General features: G+C 42.5%; 2 protein-coding genes across 3 annotated transcripts; both read left to right on the top strand.

Moving 5' to 3' along the window:
- The first annotated feature begins 507 nt into the window (after nt 1-507).
- On the top strand, nt 508-6,511 carry raa2a (Ras-related protein RABA2a). Of its 2 annotated transcripts, none has more exons than XM_014200683.3 (5): nt 508-754; nt 3,891-4,086; nt 4,851-5,044; nt 5,520-5,600; nt 5,884-6,511. In XM_014200683.3, the coding sequence occupies exons 1-5, from the start codon at nt 718-720 to the stop codon at nt 6,009-6,011; spliced, it is 636 nt and encodes a 211-aa protein (XP_014056158.1). In that variant the 5' UTR covers nt 508-717; the 3' UTR covers nt 6,012-6,511.
- A 3,389-nt stretch (nt 6,512-9,900) lies between these two features.
- On the top strand, nt 9,901-18,366 carry rb11a (Ras-related protein Rab-11A). The gene is given in 5 exon segments (NM_001140559.1): nt 9,901-10,173; nt 13,097-13,292; nt 13,782-13,975; nt 14,935-15,015; nt 16,648-18,366. Coding segments are annotated over 5 exon segments (651 nt in total). The 5' UTR covers nt 9,901-10,133; the 3' UTR covers nt 16,788-18,366.

Below are 18,366 nucleotides of genomic sequence, written 5' to 3' on the forward strand. Positions count from 1 at the left end.
AGGAGTTTTTTGCAGAACTGACATTACAGGTTTCCTGAACAGATTGCATTACCTTGTCAGTTGTTTGACAGTATTGTTCTTACTGATATATATTTGTGTTTGACTATTCAGACCTTTATCAACACTGTTTCTTGGTCCCTTTTACTGTTGCTTTGTGTTCCTGGTTTGAGATGAACAGAACCAGGGGTTTATTCATTAGTTGCATACCGTAGCAAAACATTTTGCAATGGAAACAGTTTTGCAACAAATCAGGTTCTATTTGACAGGTAGGTCCCTCCCTGTTTCGTTTGCTTCCGTTTGGTTCGTAGTGAATACACCTCACAGGAAGCAATGATTGTCTCTCGCCATGTAAAAGGGATAGGGAAACAGTAATTTCCTGAAGACAATTTGGTTTGTCCAGCAGGTGGCATGTAGCTATTTTTTTTCTTCATAGAGTTGCTCATGTGGTTGTCCTACCTGTTCAACCTGCCATAGACTTACACCAAGCCACTCCCCCCAACCCCCATCATTCCTCAGCAGAACTACCTGATGACACAGCGGAGCAAGTTCCTTGTAAACAATCTAGGTTTCTATTAAACGTAGAGGGGGACAGGTGACTTGCAAAGTGTTTGTGCGGCTCTTTTAAATCTGAAGATTAGGGTGAGTGGCTTCTGGGCCAGTGTCATCTTTCCTTTCTCCCCTCACACTTTGAGAGCTGGACCACTGAAGGTGTACCTCATGGGTTCAGATGAGGCCTACAACTTTGTCTTTAAGGGTGAGTCCTTGTTCTTTCACATTTAACAGATTGATGTCCTACATTTACATAATGTAGCAGACACTCTTATTCAGTAGTGATTGCATTCATTTTCAGACTTTTTTGCTTACTGGTCTTTTATGGGAATTGAAATCACAACCCTGGTGTTGCAAGTGCCATGCTCTACTAACTGAGCCACAATGATGATATAGTGTATATGTCAACAGAGTGACTGAAACCTACTTTTTCTGTAGTTAGAGCTAGTGCAGTGTTGCTCAGTACAGACAACCATTGGATTCTGTCACTTGGTGTGTGTATGTTAAGGCTAGAAGCTAAGTGTCAGCACAGTATCAAAAGCACACATTAGATTGTTAGTAACACATTACCACACAGATAGGATGCAGGTCACTCCCACCTGTGTTGAAATTACAGAAAAAGTCTTGGGTGTGTCCTGAAACAGGACACCCCCTGTTTCAGAAGCAAGTTGCCTTGCATAGTGCATACACTCAAGAAATATTGTCAATTATGTTTACGCCAGTCCTGTAGTACAGGGCGTCTGAGTAGGAGTACTGATCTAGGATCAGTTTAGCATGTTAGGTCATGATGAATATGACTATGAACAGATCCTAGATCAGCACTCCCACTCTGAGACGCTTTGTGGATACGAGCCCAGGTCTAGGAGTTTTATCCAGTACTTTTAAGAATGCATCTAACCTTGAGGTTCATTAATAAGCTACTGTTGGTATTTTACAAGTCAAGACAGTGCTACTTCAAGAATGTTGCTATTTCTATGAACTTGAATGCTATTTCTCTATGTAACTGAATACATTCTCGACCTCCAACTGGTATTGTGGTGAGTTTCAATATCATTCCATGAAAACACACATTCCTGAATATTTGATCCTATCACTCTTTCCATTATGTCTATAGTCACACCAGAGAAGCATGTGTACTGTTTCACTACATGACCTACTAAGTCCTATATGCTACAGGCATGGTAGAGGAGGTGATGATGTGCATGATGAGGTGAAGTGATTTGTCGATTAGGGAAACAAGAAAACCCAGTTAGTTGGGCCAGGGGATGTTGATGAAGTCAAATTTTGTGTTTTCACTGATCCACATGGAAGTTTCTGCCATTCATTCTGGAACGAAGGACTAGGCCTAATTCTACTATAGCTTTATTTTTTAGACCATCCAGACATCATGAAGTAAAATTTAAATGATTCCCTGCTTTGATTGTCTAAAAGTAAATGCAGCTTTTATATGTAAATAAGTTGAGGGAACTGCGCAGTCAGAAATCAATTCAAGTAAATCTGAATTATTATTAAATGAGGAGTTTTTCCCGCAACTTACTTAATACCCTTTTGCCTCAGAACAAAGTCAAATCAGGCCAGTAGAGTGCTTCAAGGCCTCTTATCCTATTTGCCATGGAAACCAGGGATATTGTTTGCGTAAGAGGTTACTGAGTATGGGAGGGGAAATGGCAACATTTTCATCTCGCCTAATAAAAACCAAAAGCAGAACAATGATCTGCCAATGGAGTGAACAATTACCCAAAACAAACCAAAGTAGAACATCTCGTAAACATTCTTTCCTGCTGCCTGTTTTACACCTCAGGTTAAATCTAAACTGGGTTCGGAGACCAGAAACTGGATAGCTGCTTCAGAATGTAAGTCTGGGAACATGAACAGGCATGATCCCAACATTTTTTGCTTTTGACAAATATCTTATTGCCTGTTAAAAGCTCTGTAGCATAAATCAGCATGCAGGGAAGATAATCAACACTTGCAAATCTTATCCCCACTAGTGGTTTGGAGGGCAATAAATATAATATGTATTAGGTGACTGTACTGAATAAACATGTCACTCTTTTTTTTTTTTACCTTCTGCACACTGCCGTTTATCACATTCTTGGTGTCCTGGGTACTTTCTTCTTAGATATTTCTTGCTGGTGCGCCATGGAACTTGGATGCCTATCTTGGTTCAGCTCACATTCTCATGGTTGAGATTAAAGCAGGAATTGGTATTTGGCTCAGCCCAGTCGGCTGTGTTGAAATCATGGTGTCATTGTGACATGTGGTCATATTTTCCTATATGTTTGTCAAGTAGGCCAAGGCTGGCTTTCTGAGTCAGCTGCTCCCACTCTAGAAGCAAACACATGAGTCACTTAAACATACAGGGGGGCTTCATTGTTCCTTGTACCTCTTCTGTTTGGACTCAGTATTGCTCACAGCAAGATAGAGGGAAGTATCAGTGTAAACTGTACCACCTGATTTTTATTAGTTGCTTCCTCTTTTGAAGGCCTGTTTCATTACAGGAAATTCCCCATGAGCAATGCAATAAATCTCCCCCTCGCTGGTTCTCCTTTGGTTCTCTTCAACAACTGACCCCTCATCACTGTATATACTACATATCTCTTATCTCTTAACCTACACAGCGTAATAATAACATATTAGCTCCCATTTCCTAGATGATAACACGAACAAGCATGATAATTCATTTTAAAGACACCTGAGCCATGATTTTGATGCTACTTCTCAGATGGTTTGTTCTACATTCCTCACTTAACATAATTATCCCAGTAACTATTTGCACGGGTGTGGTGCTGTTTCTGTCATAGAACACCGTTGTGAAGAGAGTCCTAATGATATAATGGGAATAAGGAGCAGCAGACTAAGACTGAGGGTTTAGGGTAGGGTTAGTGATATTGAGTTGGCTGTTTGAGGACACACCTAGGCCTCACCTAAGAGTTACGCTATGTGCAGGATGTTCAGGGAGCAGCCTTATTGTAGTTATGAGTTGATGTTAATCAATGGGATGACATGAGTGAGATTATAACAGTAAAGAAAGAGAGACATTGAAGAATCATTGTTTTTTGTGTGGAAAAAAACATTACTTACTCTCATTATTGTAATTCCATATGTGTTGTGCCCTGAAATGGCACCTCGAGGCTCTATGCCTGATACTATTGTTCGTCTGCACTATGGCAAAATAAAGTGTTATACTTCTAGGATGAAACACCTAGTCCCCTTCCTAAATAATAGACATACCATTCATTCACATAATAGAGACTCACTGGGGATGTAAAGCACATATTCAAACATCTTTCTGGTGCACTAGAACTCATGCCCTCCTCTCCCCCTTCTTTCTTCTCCAGTGGTTCTCATAGGTGAGTCCGGCGTTGGCAAGAGCAACCTGCTCTCCCGCTTCACCAAGAACGAGTTCAACCACGACAGCCGCACCACCATCGGGGTGGAGTTCAGCACACGCACAATTCAACTGAAAAGTCTCATCATCAAGGCTCAAATCTGGGACACGGCTGGGCTGGAGCGGTACAGGGCCATCACCTCTGCGTGAGTAATCTGGATGAAACTGTGACACACACACACACACACACACACCACACACACACCACACACACACACACACACACACACACACAGGGACCATTTCTCACTATTGTGTGGGCACCTTGGGTGGTATTATAGGCCCAAACACTCCACTTAGAGAGGCACTGGTTTCACATTTTGCCCAGATAGCCTGGAGGTATAAACAGCAGGTTCACTGTTCCAGTCATTTACTACTTGTGCATTTTGGTCTAAATATCCATTATGGCTGGGCATATTCAATACACATCCAGACACAAACATTTTTCTTCTCTGACTTAAGAAATTCCTGACTTGTTATTTTGTAAAGACTCTGGAAGGGTTAATGGCATGGAAACACGTTTCAAAACAGTAAAACTGTGTCCATTCAATTTAATGACATGGAAAATATATGCTATACCACTGAGGATATGCTATACCACTGCAGGATTAGTTCTTCTCTGTCCAGAGTTTAGTAAATACTTTATTGAATAATTCCCTCATGCACATTTCCTTCCCTAGAAACGTCTTTCTGCAATCAAAAACCAAGTCTATTAGAATATTACAATGCTTTTGTCGGTTCAATGTATCGTACTATGGAGGCCTACATGGCATTTCAAGAGAAAAATGGGATATGGATACTCAGAGGCATCACCCATCACATACTTTATAAATATGAATAAAAACATCAGGTTACAGGTAAGGTGTTGACTTATCTCACCACCTCTTTCGCTTTCATATTTTCTCCCTAGTTATTATAGAGGAGCTGTCGGAGCGCTACTGGTCTATGACATCACCAAGCATCTGACCTATGAGAGTGTGGAGCGCTGGCTTAAGGAGCTATATGACCATGCAGACCCTCATATCGTAGTCATGCTGGTGGGCAACAAAACTGATCTGGGGTCAGAGCGGTCAGTGCCCACTGAGGATGCCAAGGACTTTGCAGGTACAGCTGCCAAGACTCTGGCACCATGAATATATCCTAGGATAATAACAATGACTCCATTGTAATAAACATAATAAATTGCATAAACTTCAAACTTCAAAATGTTGTTCCCTTATATAGTGAATTGTGGTTTTTGCCTTGCTAATATACTAATATTCACAACAGCCAATAGGCCAATAGCCTTTATTGGTCCAAACTTGTGGCTTGAGCAGTGCTTGACTTGGGAGCTGAGTACCGCCACCTCAAATGTTCTACTGCTTGAGCTCCTGTTCCTCTTATAGAATATTAGCTTAAAGGTATTGTTGAGCTCCTGCACCTACTGTAAATATAAACAGTATCGGCACCCAAAATGAGTACCAGAACCTATTTCAGTCCATGTCAAGCACTGGGCTTGAGTCACTAGTTCACCCCAAATTTGACAAACCTACATTTTGAGAAAATACTCAGTAAACACTACCTCTCTTGCTCTATGCAGAAAAGAATGGCCTATTGTTCTTAGAGACATCAGCCTTGGAGTCCACAAACGTTGAGACTGCATTCCAAAATGTCCTTGGAGGTAATTGACTTTTATATATTTAGAGTACCAACCCTATTATTGATTTGTTTGTTTTTAGCTCTCTAGCTAACCTTTTTTTTTGGTGTAATAGTAGTGCAATCAATGCTCAGTAATTCATCAGTTAAACTGAGTGGAAAGTTTGCATTGCAGAACAAAATGCTTGTGCCACGTTTTATTGTTTTATGTAAGCAGTTGTGTCACTGGCAGTTTGTGGTCAATGTTTTTTTTGTCACTGTTTGTTGCACCAGAATTCATACTGTATCCTTGTGCCTCTTCCCATCAGAGATTCACAGGAAGGTGAGCAGTAAAGAGGTGACCCGGGGGTCCATTAGTGCCGTGTCTCTGGCCAGCCCCGTCCCCAGAGCTGCAGGCGACCCTGAAGAGAAGAAGCCCTGCTGTAGGAACCTCTGATGGGACAAACCACCCAGTGAGGGGGTGGGGCAAAAAGGGGTGACTGTGGAGCAGTATGGAGCTGCCTGCCCCACCCACCCCCTCACGTGGAATAGAGCACTCCATCGTCCTCTAGTTAGTGTGCCCAAAGGGTGCAAGCCTGATTGAAAAGAATGATGCTGAGCAAGACCACTCTGATGTGACATAGTTACATGTTGGCAGACAGAATGAGTTCTCCATTCGTAAAGATGATGTAATGTGTATGTACATGGCTGGGGGTCAATTTTTCCCCCCAAAGAATCCAGCAATCATTTAAATATAAAAATATATCAAACAAAAATGTTGTGTAAACTTCTAAGATTCAACGTTGCTTGGAAGGATTATTTTATTTTATTTTTTAAAGGTAGCCAACTGATGTACAGAATATTTGCATTTTTAGTGACTGAGGTTGGACAACAGGTGCCAAAACCATGTTTATCACTTTACACAAAGCTTGATTAATTAAATTTGATGTCACTGTTGTTTGTGCTCTGTTTACTTAAAGTAGAGTTACATGTAATGTTTTATCTTATGCCTAAATTGTTCCAAAACGGCTTATTCTTATTGTGAGGTGATTTTACAACAATACAGGAATATTTTTTTCCACTCAAATGCCAGGTTCAATATTACTTGCCTTATAATTATCACTTTTTACATTTGATTTCCTTCACAATAATAGCCAATTCATCATACACACATTTCATAATACATCTGAAAATACATATGCCAATAAGTATAATACACAAACAGCAACTGATAGACAAGAACATAATGGAATAGCCTACATTTTCCACCTGTGAAGATCACTTTTGAATATAATGAAGTTATCCTATTAATGGTCAGACATTGACCATATTGATCTCATAAGTAGCCCTTGGCTAAACCTATAATAGTAATTCATTACATTTGTAAAGTGCTTTTTTCAGACCCAAGGTGCAAAAAATTACAATAAATAGGCCGAAAGGCCTACATCCAGACACAAAAGTATATATTAATTGCATTTATTTAGCTGCATAAGCATAGCATACAGTTCAAGTGCTGTGATGTCATTATGATACTGTGCTAAGGATCCATTAATTAAACCTGAGGCTCATGGTGCTTTCAAGACAACTGGGAGCTTTGAAAGAACGTGGTCAAATCCTGACGTCACTGATCTTCAGGTCGGAAAGTCGGAGCTGTAGAAAGAGGTCAGAGTTCCCGACCTGGAATTCCGAGTTGGATGACCATTCAAAAAGATTTTTCCCAGTCAGAACTCTTTTTTTCCCCCCTGGGTTTTGTATTTGTATTTATTATAGATCCCCATTACTGTGAGGGAAAAAAGTATTTGATCGCCTGCTGATTTTGTACGTTTGCCCACTGACAAAGAAATGATCAGTCTAGAATTGTAATGGTAGGTTTATTTGAACAGTGAGAGACAGAATAACAACAAATAAATCCAGAAAAAGGCATGTCAAAAATGTTATAAATTGATTTGCATTTTAATGAGGGAAATAAGTATTTGACCCCCTCTCAATCAGAAAGATTTCTGGCTCCCAGGTGTCTTTTATACAGGTAACGAGCTGAGATTAGGAGCACATTTTTAAAGGGAGTGCTCCTAATCTCAACTTGTTACCTGTATAAAAGACACCTGTCCACAGAAGCAATCAATCAATCAGATTACAAACTCTCCACCATGGCCAAGACCAAAGAGCTCTCCAAGGATGTCAGGGACAAGATTGTAGACCTACACAAGGCTGGAATGGGCTACAAGACCATCGCCAAGCAGCTTGGTGAGAAGGTGACAACAGTTGGTGCGATTATTTGAAAATGGAAGAAACACAAAAGAACTGTCAATCTCCCTCGGCCTGGGGCTCCATGCAAGATCTCACCTCGTGGAGTTGCAATGATCATAAGAACGGTGAGGAATCAGCTTAGAACTACACGGGAGGATCTTGTCAATGATCTCAAGGCAGCTGGGACCATAGTCACCAAGAAAACAATTGGTAACACACTACGCCGTGAAGGACTAAAATCCTGCAGCACCCGCAAGGTCCCCCTGCTCAAGAAAGCACATATACATGCCCGTCTGAAGTTTGCCAATGAACATCTGAATGATTGAGGACAACTGGGTGAAAGTGTTGTGGTCAGATGAGACCAAAATGGAGCTCTTTGGCATCAACTCAACTTGCCGTGTTTGGAGGAGGAGGAATTCTGCCTATGACCCCAAGAACACCATCCCCACCGTCAAACATGGAGGTGGAAACATTATGCTTTGGGGGTGTTTTTCTGATAAGGGGACAGGACAACTTCACCGCATCAAAGGGATGATGGACGGGGCCATGTACCGTCAAATCCTTCCCTCAGCCAGGGCATTGAAAATGGGTCGTGGATGGGTATTCCAGCATGACAATGACCCAAAACACACGGCCAAGGCAACAAAGGAGTGGCTCAAGAAGAAGCACATTAAGGTCCTGGAGTGGCCTAGCCAGTCTCCAGACCTTAATCCCATAGAAAATCTGTGGAGGGAGCTGAAGGTTCGAGTTGCCAAACGTCAGCCTCAAAACCCTCCAAATGACTTGGAGAAGACCTGCAAAGAGGAGTGGGACAAAATCACCTCCTGAGATGTGTGCAAACCTGGTGGCCAACTACAAGAAATGTCTGACCTCTGTGATTGCCAACAAGGGTTTTGCCACCAAGTACTAAGTCATGTTTTGCAGAGGGGTCAAATACTTATTTCCCTCATTAAAATGCAAATCAATCTATAACATTTTTGCCATGTGTTTTTCTGGATTTTTTGTTGTTGTTATTCTGTCTCTCACTGTTCAAATAAACCTACCATTACAATTCTAGACTGATCATTTCTTTGTCAGCGGCCAAATGTACAAAATCAGCAGGGGATCAAATACTTTTTTCCCTCACTGTAGCTGCTGCCTACTACTGTGGTCAAGCAAAATTAAGATAGTTATACATTCATAACATATTAAGTGTGTGCCCTCAGGCGTCTACTCTACTACCACATATAACACAAAGTCCATGTGTGTATAGTGCGTATGCTATCGTGTTTGTATGCATGTGTCTGTTCGTGTTGCTTCACAGTCCCTGTTGTTCCATAAGGTGTATTTTTCGGAGTTTTTTTTATCAAATTTTACTGCTGGCCTGAGTTACTTGATGTGGAATAGAGTTCCATGACTACTACCACTAGCAGTTCTGGGGGGGGGGGGGCAGTGCCCCGTGACAACAATTCTGGGCCCCCTAAATGTGGAGTATGAAATAATTTTTACATAACACATTTTTGCTATTGTTCTTTTTTTACATCCATTATTAGACAGTGGCAACGATGATGATTATGAACATGGTCTTTTGCCTGCTAATGCCTGCAATGCAGTGAAGAAAACGATATGACAACAATAACGTCTAATGTAACTGGCCCCTCCAACAGTACGCGTGGCCCCCCCAGTTGAGATGGTCTAGAACTGCCACTGGTTATAGCTCTATAGTACTGTGCGCCTCCCATAGTCTGTTCTGGACTTGGGGACTGTGAAGAGACCTCTTGGGGGGTATGCATGGATGTTCCGAGCTGTGTGCCAGTAGTTCCCAGTTGTCTTGAACGCACTGAAATCCGAAGTCAGAGATTTCCGAGATCCGAGTTCCCAGTTGTTTTGAACGCGGCATCAGCATACCTGGAAAGGCTCGAGATTGAAGACTTCACCCAAGAGGCAACGAGTAGGATCAATGGAGGCAAATCATGAATGACAATAAAGTAGACCAATCACAGGAAAGCCAGTGACAGGTATCTGTCGTCGATTGGCCAGTCGAAACTGGGTAAAGGGCGGGGCTAGAAACTCGAAGTTACGTCGCTCGGAAATGGCAAATTACAAGTAGTAGGGAAGAGGAGTCTAAAGTTTGTTGTTTTTAAACATTTCACAGTCAAATATGAGACCTATAGTCGAATAATATATTAGAGGTGTTGACATAGTGAGAATTTACCTTTTTGACTCGGTTGTTCGTTCTACCGAAGCTGTCGGTTGCGAGATAAATGGTCAAGAAGTTTTGTCGAATTGAACAGAGAAACCACCACAGGAGGGTTTGAACACTTCACATTCCAAAGGTAGAAACGTTGAAGAAATGACGAATAGAGAAGACGAATATGACTATCTTTTCAAAGGTGAGTGTGTTTACGATACTTTACTAGGACATTACCATTTCGTGAGTGTAGTCATTTCGACCTAGAGTCGGTTCAGGACCACACCGATTTCAATATAATACATTTCTTTTGTCGCCGCTTCCGCCCTGTCAAAAGTAATCGGACTGTTGCTGCAGCTACGTAACGAGCCCTGCCAAAATCAATTCTCAGTGACATGAGGTAATGCGTAGCAGTACCAGTTACAGTAACAACTTCACTCTGAATTGCTGCAACTATTGTTTCAATTCAGTAGAAATATGGCTACAACTGTGTAGTAGGCTAGTTCATTGCAATAGCACTGCACACTGACATTTAATAAGCACCAAGTAGCTATCCAAAGTGACATCTGTTTAGTCACCTTGTGGTGGGCCAATGACGCAACCATCAGGAGAGGAAGTATTGGTCAACAGGAGTCATATAGCCCACTGACTATGGCAGGATGACACCTCAAAATACATTTACTCAAACGGATTGCCCTAAGGTGACCAGTGACCACATGGTTTAGCCTTTAAGCACCATTCTGTTTGTAGGGATTCCATTGACCTGGTGTAGTGGTGGGTCACTCTGGGTTTAGGGAAAGCGGTCATCTCCACGATCTGTTTACATCTGAATGAAGTGGAGTAAAGATGACCTTGGCCAAATGATCCCTAATTCATCTAACAAATAGCATAGAGTGAAAGCTTATTGGCCCCTTCTCAACATGACTTGTCTGGACCTTGTGTTCTATGTTGTCTAGTCGTACCTCTCCCAGACTTTTCTGTGCACATGCACTGTAGCCTATTGTTAGGCCTGAATTTGTAAGAATACAGCAACAATTGGTATGTTGCAATGATAGTGGATACTTACTGCTCCCCTGTACTTACTTACACTAACTACTTCCATTGTGGGTTGTTTTTGTCCTGGACAAGGGAAATAAAGTGCACAGGGTCCTTTCTTTTGGGTTCTACATTTGAACATGCGTTGTCAAACTGGAAGAACTGTATGAATCAAGTGAGTGTGTGTTTCTGTGTGTCACTATACAGAAGGGCTCTGACAGTAGGGAAGATGAGCATAACTTAACTTTCAGATAAAATACCTCGGTGCTGGCCAAATAGCACAATTATCTGAATTCAGTGGTACACAGCTAGATCGCACTGCCCCATAGAGCCTAAAGTGAGGACTGTCAGTAGGCCACATAACCAGTAGGTTCCTCCCCCTCCAGTTTCCTGCATTTAGTTGCTTTCTTTACTGCACCCTCACTGTTTAGGCATGAGTCAGTCAGGTGAGTGGTTGAATCACTGCTCCCGACCTAGGAGCCTGTAAATGTTGCACAGCAAGTTGACCAGCTTTCTTGTTTAAATGACTGAGTGCTTATTTAAACTGAGTGCTCTCTTTACGAATAAAGAAATGCTTTCTTGTTGATTCGACTTCTAGATAAGATAGACCTACTTAAAATAACTTCCTTATACTGTATTGGGAAATAGAATTTAGATATATATTTTTTAATCCTGTTATCTCACGGCCCGCCACAGGAGTTGCTAGTGCGGGATGGGACAAGGACTTCCCTGCCGGCCAAACCCTCCCCTAACCCGGTCAACGCTGGGCCAATTGTGCGACGCCCCATGGGTCTCTCGGTCGCGGCTGGCTGCGACAGAGCCTGGACTCAAACCCAGAATCTCTAGTGGCACAGCTAGCACTCCGATGCAGTGCCTTAGACCACTGTGCCACTCAGGAGGCCAGAATTGAGATTTTTAAGGACGCTAGACTACACTGTTTAGGCCTAAGCTATGTGATGATGGCGTCCAATAATAAAACAATGGTTGTAGCTTTAGAACTCTGGAATGCAGCCTACACAATACCGTAGCCTAAATTGGTGATCTTATGTTTCTGGTGACAAGTACACTGAAAGTTGCATAATGCTTCTGTTCGTTCCTCAGCCAGCGTATTATCACGGTTACCAGATAGCGTGACCAGAAGATAGGCTAGTCTAATGGAATTGTAGTTCAGAGTCCTTCTTGCAGCTGACAAGGATATTCTTGGAACTACAAAGTCACAGTTCTCATGTTACTAACTTATATGGAGAGTTGCCGATGAATTGCCTGTGGAACAAGTTAACTTTTGTTAGGTTCTCCTAGCTTGAGTCAGTCGGCACAATCGTCAATGGGTAGGCAGGTTTCTACCTGTGTCTGTTGCACCACTGTAGTATTTTCATGTGATGAGCTTTGCCTACGTTCTGTGGGAGATGTGTCAATAAGGCCTCGTCAACACACAACCAGTTCCTATTTCCTAATAACAGTGGGGTGAGCTTATGAGTTAGGATTTTCCTCCTGACTCACCTGGATTTCAGTCATTGTAAAATCCTCTTTCCCAACACACCCCTGTTTGTGTTTGGAAATGAATGGGTGTCAAAACAGGAACATGTGCCAAATGTTTCATTGCTCCATAAGGGCAGGGTTCAGAGTTGGTGCTGCAAAGTGAATAGGCTGAACTTCACAAGGCATCATCTTCTTGGTCAATTAAATCAGTCTTTGGTCATTCATGACAATACTTAGCCTAGGCGCTACCTCACAAAGTTTGAAACTTCACGTCATGGGTCTTTTGTCTATAGCAAAAACAAGCCAGATGGCCTGTGTTTTGCACAAATATTGTTTATTGAACTACAGTCAAGTACAGTCAGGCCCTCTCAGTAGACCGTTAATCACTAACAGAGCAGCATGGCGCGATGCTCTTAGACCCAATCAGGAGCTGTCGTCTCTTCAATCATGATTTTCTTTGTCAGTCCTGTTTTACCCCCAGTGAGTGTTCCTGTTCCTACATCGTAGAAAACAAGTTGTTTGTTGACCCCTGTGCAGTGGGTAACATACTGTATTGTTATTCTGGTGGTGTCTGTCTGACTCATGCCCTCGCTCCTCTCTCTGTGCTCCAGTGGTGCTGATTGGGGACTCTGGAGTGGGGAAGAGTAACCTGCTGTCCCGCTTCACCCGCAACGAGTTCAACCTGGAGAGCAAGAGCACCATTGGGGTGGAGTTTGCCACGCGCAGCATCCATGTGGAGGGCAAGACCGTCAAGGCCCAGATCTGGGACACGGCAGGACAGGAGCGCTACAGAGCCATCACCTCCGCGTGAGTATTAACACAGCTCGCACGCATAGAGATTTGTTTGTTTTGTGTCTGTCTGCCAGGCATCTTTTCACATATTTGCAGCATTTAGACAGGCAGCACAATTCTGATCTTTATTTAACTAATTGGTCATTTGACCAATCCCGTCAGATCTTTTCACAAATGAGCTCTGAAAGATCTGATGTATAAAGATCTGATGGGATTGGTCAAATGACTGACTAATGGAAAAAATATCAGACTTGGGCTTCCTGTGTAAACCCAGCCATTGAGGATGTTTGTGCGTATAGAACATTCCAGCCTACTTCTGCTAATTTACTAATGTTCTCATCTTGTTGACAACTTTGAGTCCTTTGCTTATGATGTATGCAATAGCATTTCATGTAGGGAACGACAAACTAAATCTACCACTCCATTGACTCGGCCAATGCTCAGGTGTTCTGTCCACCACTGCTCCCAGTAACACTTAGTTCCCTCCTCCTGTCCTCTGTGTAGGTACTACCGTGGGGCAGTGGGGGCTCTGCTGGTGTACGACATTGCCAAGCACCTGACGTATGAAAACGCTGAACGCTGGTTGAAGGAGCTGCAGGACCACGCTGACAGCAACATTGTCATCATGCTGGTGGGCAACAAGAGTGACCTGCGCCACCTCAGGGCCGTGCCCATGGACGAGGCCAAGGCCTTGGCAGGTACCCTCACATCAACTAGTTTTATAGCTACTTGATCTGTTTGTGTTGATTCTACTACAGCATTACAAGCCAAGGGGGACAGTACAGGAGAGTTGTTTTTCCCTCAATAATTTTCACTTTTTTATTCGCAATAGCAGTGGACATAAAGCGATGCGGCAAGTTGAACAACAACACAATTCCATTTTTTTGATAAGTATTACCATAATCTTGCTTTCAAAATTGGAACAAGGGCATTTCAAACACATTTCCAAAAGAATCTGGGCCTGGGGAAAGTGATGCACCTGAGCCTCGCAGTGGACGAGGGGATGCCCTCCACTCTCTGTCACTGTCTACTTCCCCCTTAGGGCTGCTCTTTGATGTGGAGACAACAGAGCTCCTATCAGGCTGCCTCTGTCAGTGATTAACAGCTCATGGTTCTGAATGCACATCCCCAGCAACTGATAAAAAGCCAGTTGAGTTGGCTCCATTATGACTTGTGATTTTAGCTTCTCTACACACTCCAATGTGACATTTCCAGCTTATCACACTTCTCCTTCATAGCTCTGCATAATGTTTCAAGTGTTTACTTATGACCTTGAGTCTTATTTCATGCATGGAATACACTTTGACTGGTAAATTGCTCTTGATATGAGTGGCTATATATGAATGAATGGAATTGTTCTAGAAGACGTCATTGTGTAGAGTAAACAAGCATGCCATGTGAAACCACAGGCTCTCGTTCAATTTCTGCTATTGATTTGTCACCAGGGTTGGCTCATGCAGCATGACTACAAAGGGTCATCGACATCATGTCATTTTTATCAGTTAGCCTATTCTGTGGTGGCTGTTGCAAATAGCCTCATTGCTGACGTATAATGACTGGATGGCTGTTTTATGAAGTGCCTACTAGTACGGACAATGAATAATGCTGGTGAGTGTGCTTTTTTTTTTTCTTGCTTTTTTTTCTCCACTTTCCGCAGAGAAGCATGGACTGTCTTTCCTGGAGACCTCGGCGTTAGACTCCTCTAATGTGGAGCTGGCTTTCCAGACCATTCTCACAGGTTAGTGTACACTGCCTACCATATACACTAGAACTGCTTGTGATTTTAATAAGGGGCGATTCCATCGTTACGGAATTAGACTGTGACTCCGATTTTTCACTTTAAAATGGATGCCAAACAAAAACAATTGATTACATTTTTTTACAGTAAATTATTGGAAAAACTGCAGAATTACGGTAAAATCTCCCACAGTTTTATTCTGTTAACAAACTTTGTATCGGCGCAGTTCTTCCTGTAAATGTGTTTTTGTAAAATTTTCGGTGGAAATTGTTACTTTTAGTCTTTAGGTATTGTGTTCTGTGGTTTGTTCAACTTTGAAATCAATGGTTTTTGTTTGGTATACATTTTAAAGTGAAATTGCCCCAAGGCAACTTGTATTCACCCTGTAGTGCACACAGAATCACGCCATCTTGTGAAAGAGCTGGCCTACTCTAACACTTAAAAGGCTTAAAAAGAGTCACTTCTCCAAGTAAAGGTCTCCCCTTCATACATCTTATATTAACGGCCATACCAAACGTTCCTTTAGTGTATATATATTTATTTGTACTCTGAGAGCTTTGTAATCCATTTGTTTAGCGGTGACTCATCTTCCACCAATAGATGGCAGCAAAATCCAGGTTATTACGAGGCCTCTACTGTAAGATCACTCTGCAGTAAATTGAACAGTACCTGACATTTTTATTAAGGTCAAAAGCATCTGTAATTGGCACGCTCAAAGGACACTCAGACAATCACACTTTGTGTGATCCTCAATCAGATCTGATGTTTGTCAGGAAACCACTAAAGCATTTATTTTGGGTCTGGTCGCAATATGTACATTGGAGTGCAAATATGAGCTTTCCAAATGTCTCATAGTTTTAGGAAGACAGTTTAGGCCCTCATACCCAGAACAACTCACATTAGGTACCTCTATAAGAGCAACTTACTGACGTATTAGCCACACCTTAGAAAGGCCCTTGTTAATGCATGGCTGCTATAAAATAGAAAATTAGCAACGGCCAACTCAAAAACCCAAGAGTGTCTGAGGAACAAGCTTCTCACTGAGTGAGGCCTTCAAATCAGTTGATATAGGGCTGTCAGCATGCTCCCTGCTATTTGTGTTTTGCTTTCCCCCTCCACATACAACAGAGTGCATAGCAGTGCTCAAACACAGCCATGTAGGAATTGAACTAGAGACTCCCTGACCCGGGAAGCATGCTGACTGTAGCTAGTCATTGAAATACCAGATCAAGGGTTAGTTGAGGTCATCTTGTCTGCTTGTTTTCAATCTCTTGCTAATTTAGAGGCAGGGAACTGACTTGGATTCACCATCAGTCAGTGGCATGTATGAGTCAGTCTGAAGTTAGTATTGCGTGTAAGACTCGAGTAATCCTAGGTAAGGGGCAGAAGTTCAGTCCCCAGGAGCCACAGGGTGCTGCTGGTTTCTATGACAACTTGTCTCCATTTTATGTTTGTTTTGGTATTTATTTACACAACCCTGGAAAGTGAAATGCTGTTAGGTCCCCATTGCATTACCGTCTTGTTCTGAGTTTTGTATCCACTGTAGTCTGACGAAACACGCTCCATTTCTCATCACCTAACAACCCAACGGCGACTGTTGTGTTCTCACTTGTCTCTGTCGTTCCCCTGCAGCCATCTACAACATCGTGTCCCAGAGGCAAATGACGGGCCGCAGCGACACTGACTTCTCGCCCAACTCCAATGTGGTGCCGATCACGGTGCAGCCCACGCAGAATGCTGCCAAGTCGAGTGCCTGCTGCCAGAACAACTGAGGCCTCACCACCGCCAGGGAGAGTCAGGGACAGACAGGTAGACTGGGAGGGAGGACTGGGAGACGAGGAGAAACCTAGAGACAAGGATACAGGCAGACAGAAACAAGGGGAGAGATACAAAGGGGGGCAACCAAGTCTTTCTGTAGCCTCTTTGCATTGTTTATTCTGTGAAGTCTGTCCCCATCTAATTCAATAAGCTTTATGGTTACGCCTTGGCTTGATCGGTTTTAAATATGAAAGGGGACATGATTTGAATTCATTTACATGACTTGAGAAATTGAGCATGTTAGGGTATGGTCCGCCATATCTTTACACAGTTTTTGTCTCACTCATTGTGAACTGATCCCCCATTGTCAGCTCAATTTAATAAGCCTGTGAACACACCAAATTCCCTAGCACAGAAAAAGGGCAATAAGATTCAGCAGTGAAGACCTGACTTCACTGAAGTGTAACCACCCCCCCCCACCTCTCCATTGTCAGTCAGCTCCTCCCAAATGTATTTGAGTTTGTCCCAATGATATTTATTTAACACTATATTGAGGTCTTGTTTGACCAAAGGGTTTGTGCTAACATGCAACACTGGGTGGGTTTGATCTGAAGCTGCTTACTATATATGAAGGGTGTCCTCTGTCTTTTTGTTCTTGATTTCACTGGTAATCAAATCCTTTTATGATGGAGTTATTAAATGTAACTACCCTTGGCTAATGGGGAAACGAGGAGTTAAGCCATCTCAGCCCAAATGGCCTGACATTCGACCAGATACAATCTAAACTGCACAAAATGGGGGTCCGTGGAGAATTTTTCATGTCCATTTTATCAGTGCACTTCGACTTCCCTTTGTCTTTACACAGAATAAAGTTTGCTCTTCTGATGAAACCCATAAAATTACTTTGTGCGCAGCAATTTTTCTCACATAGGCCTATGTCTTCTTTGCTAACAAATCAGTCTTGCTCCTTTACTGCTGTGAACCATCCTTTTTTCTGGTTTAACTGAATTGCTGTCGCTTTCCCCGTGGCTGTGGAGATGTGGGAGGGTGATGAGGGGATATTGGTTGTGGTGGTCATATACCATGGTCTCAGTGGAGCCCTCCCTGCTGTCCTGGATGGATGGACAGCTCATGTTGCAAGAGATGGGTAGTAAGGGCACTCAGCCTTCCCCGCTGCTGGGTCTCTGATGTACACAAGACGGCTTGTTTTACTGTAAATGAACTCCATTGTAACTGGAACAGTATCATGCCTTCTGGGATATCCCATAAGAGTATCCCAGGTCTCTTTGTATGGTTTTCTCTTTTTTTTTCTGGGTGTGTGTAGTTCTGTCAGGTTGGTAAGAGTAAGCACTAAGGAGGATGCTAGCCCTTAGATCTGCTAGTTTGGCAAAAGAGAGGAGGTGGGGGAAAGTTTCAGGGTGCCATTACCACAGCCAAAAGGTCAACAGTGTAAACGGTCATTATCCTGCTGAGTTTTTTTTCCCCTTGTGGCATTCCCAATAGTGAATTGGGTAGTAAAGGTTAGGTTTTTAAAATGTTAATTCTCATGTGTATATTTAGATTGCATATGTATAAATAAATGTAATTTCTTAA

The sequence above is a fragment of the Salmo salar genome, chromosome 05 (assembly GCF_965601325.2).
Source record: "Salmo salar chromosome 05, fSalSal1, whole genome shotgun sequence".
Lineage (NCBI taxonomy): Eukaryota > Metazoa > Chordata > Actinopteri > Salmoniformes > Salmonidae > Salmo > Salmo salar.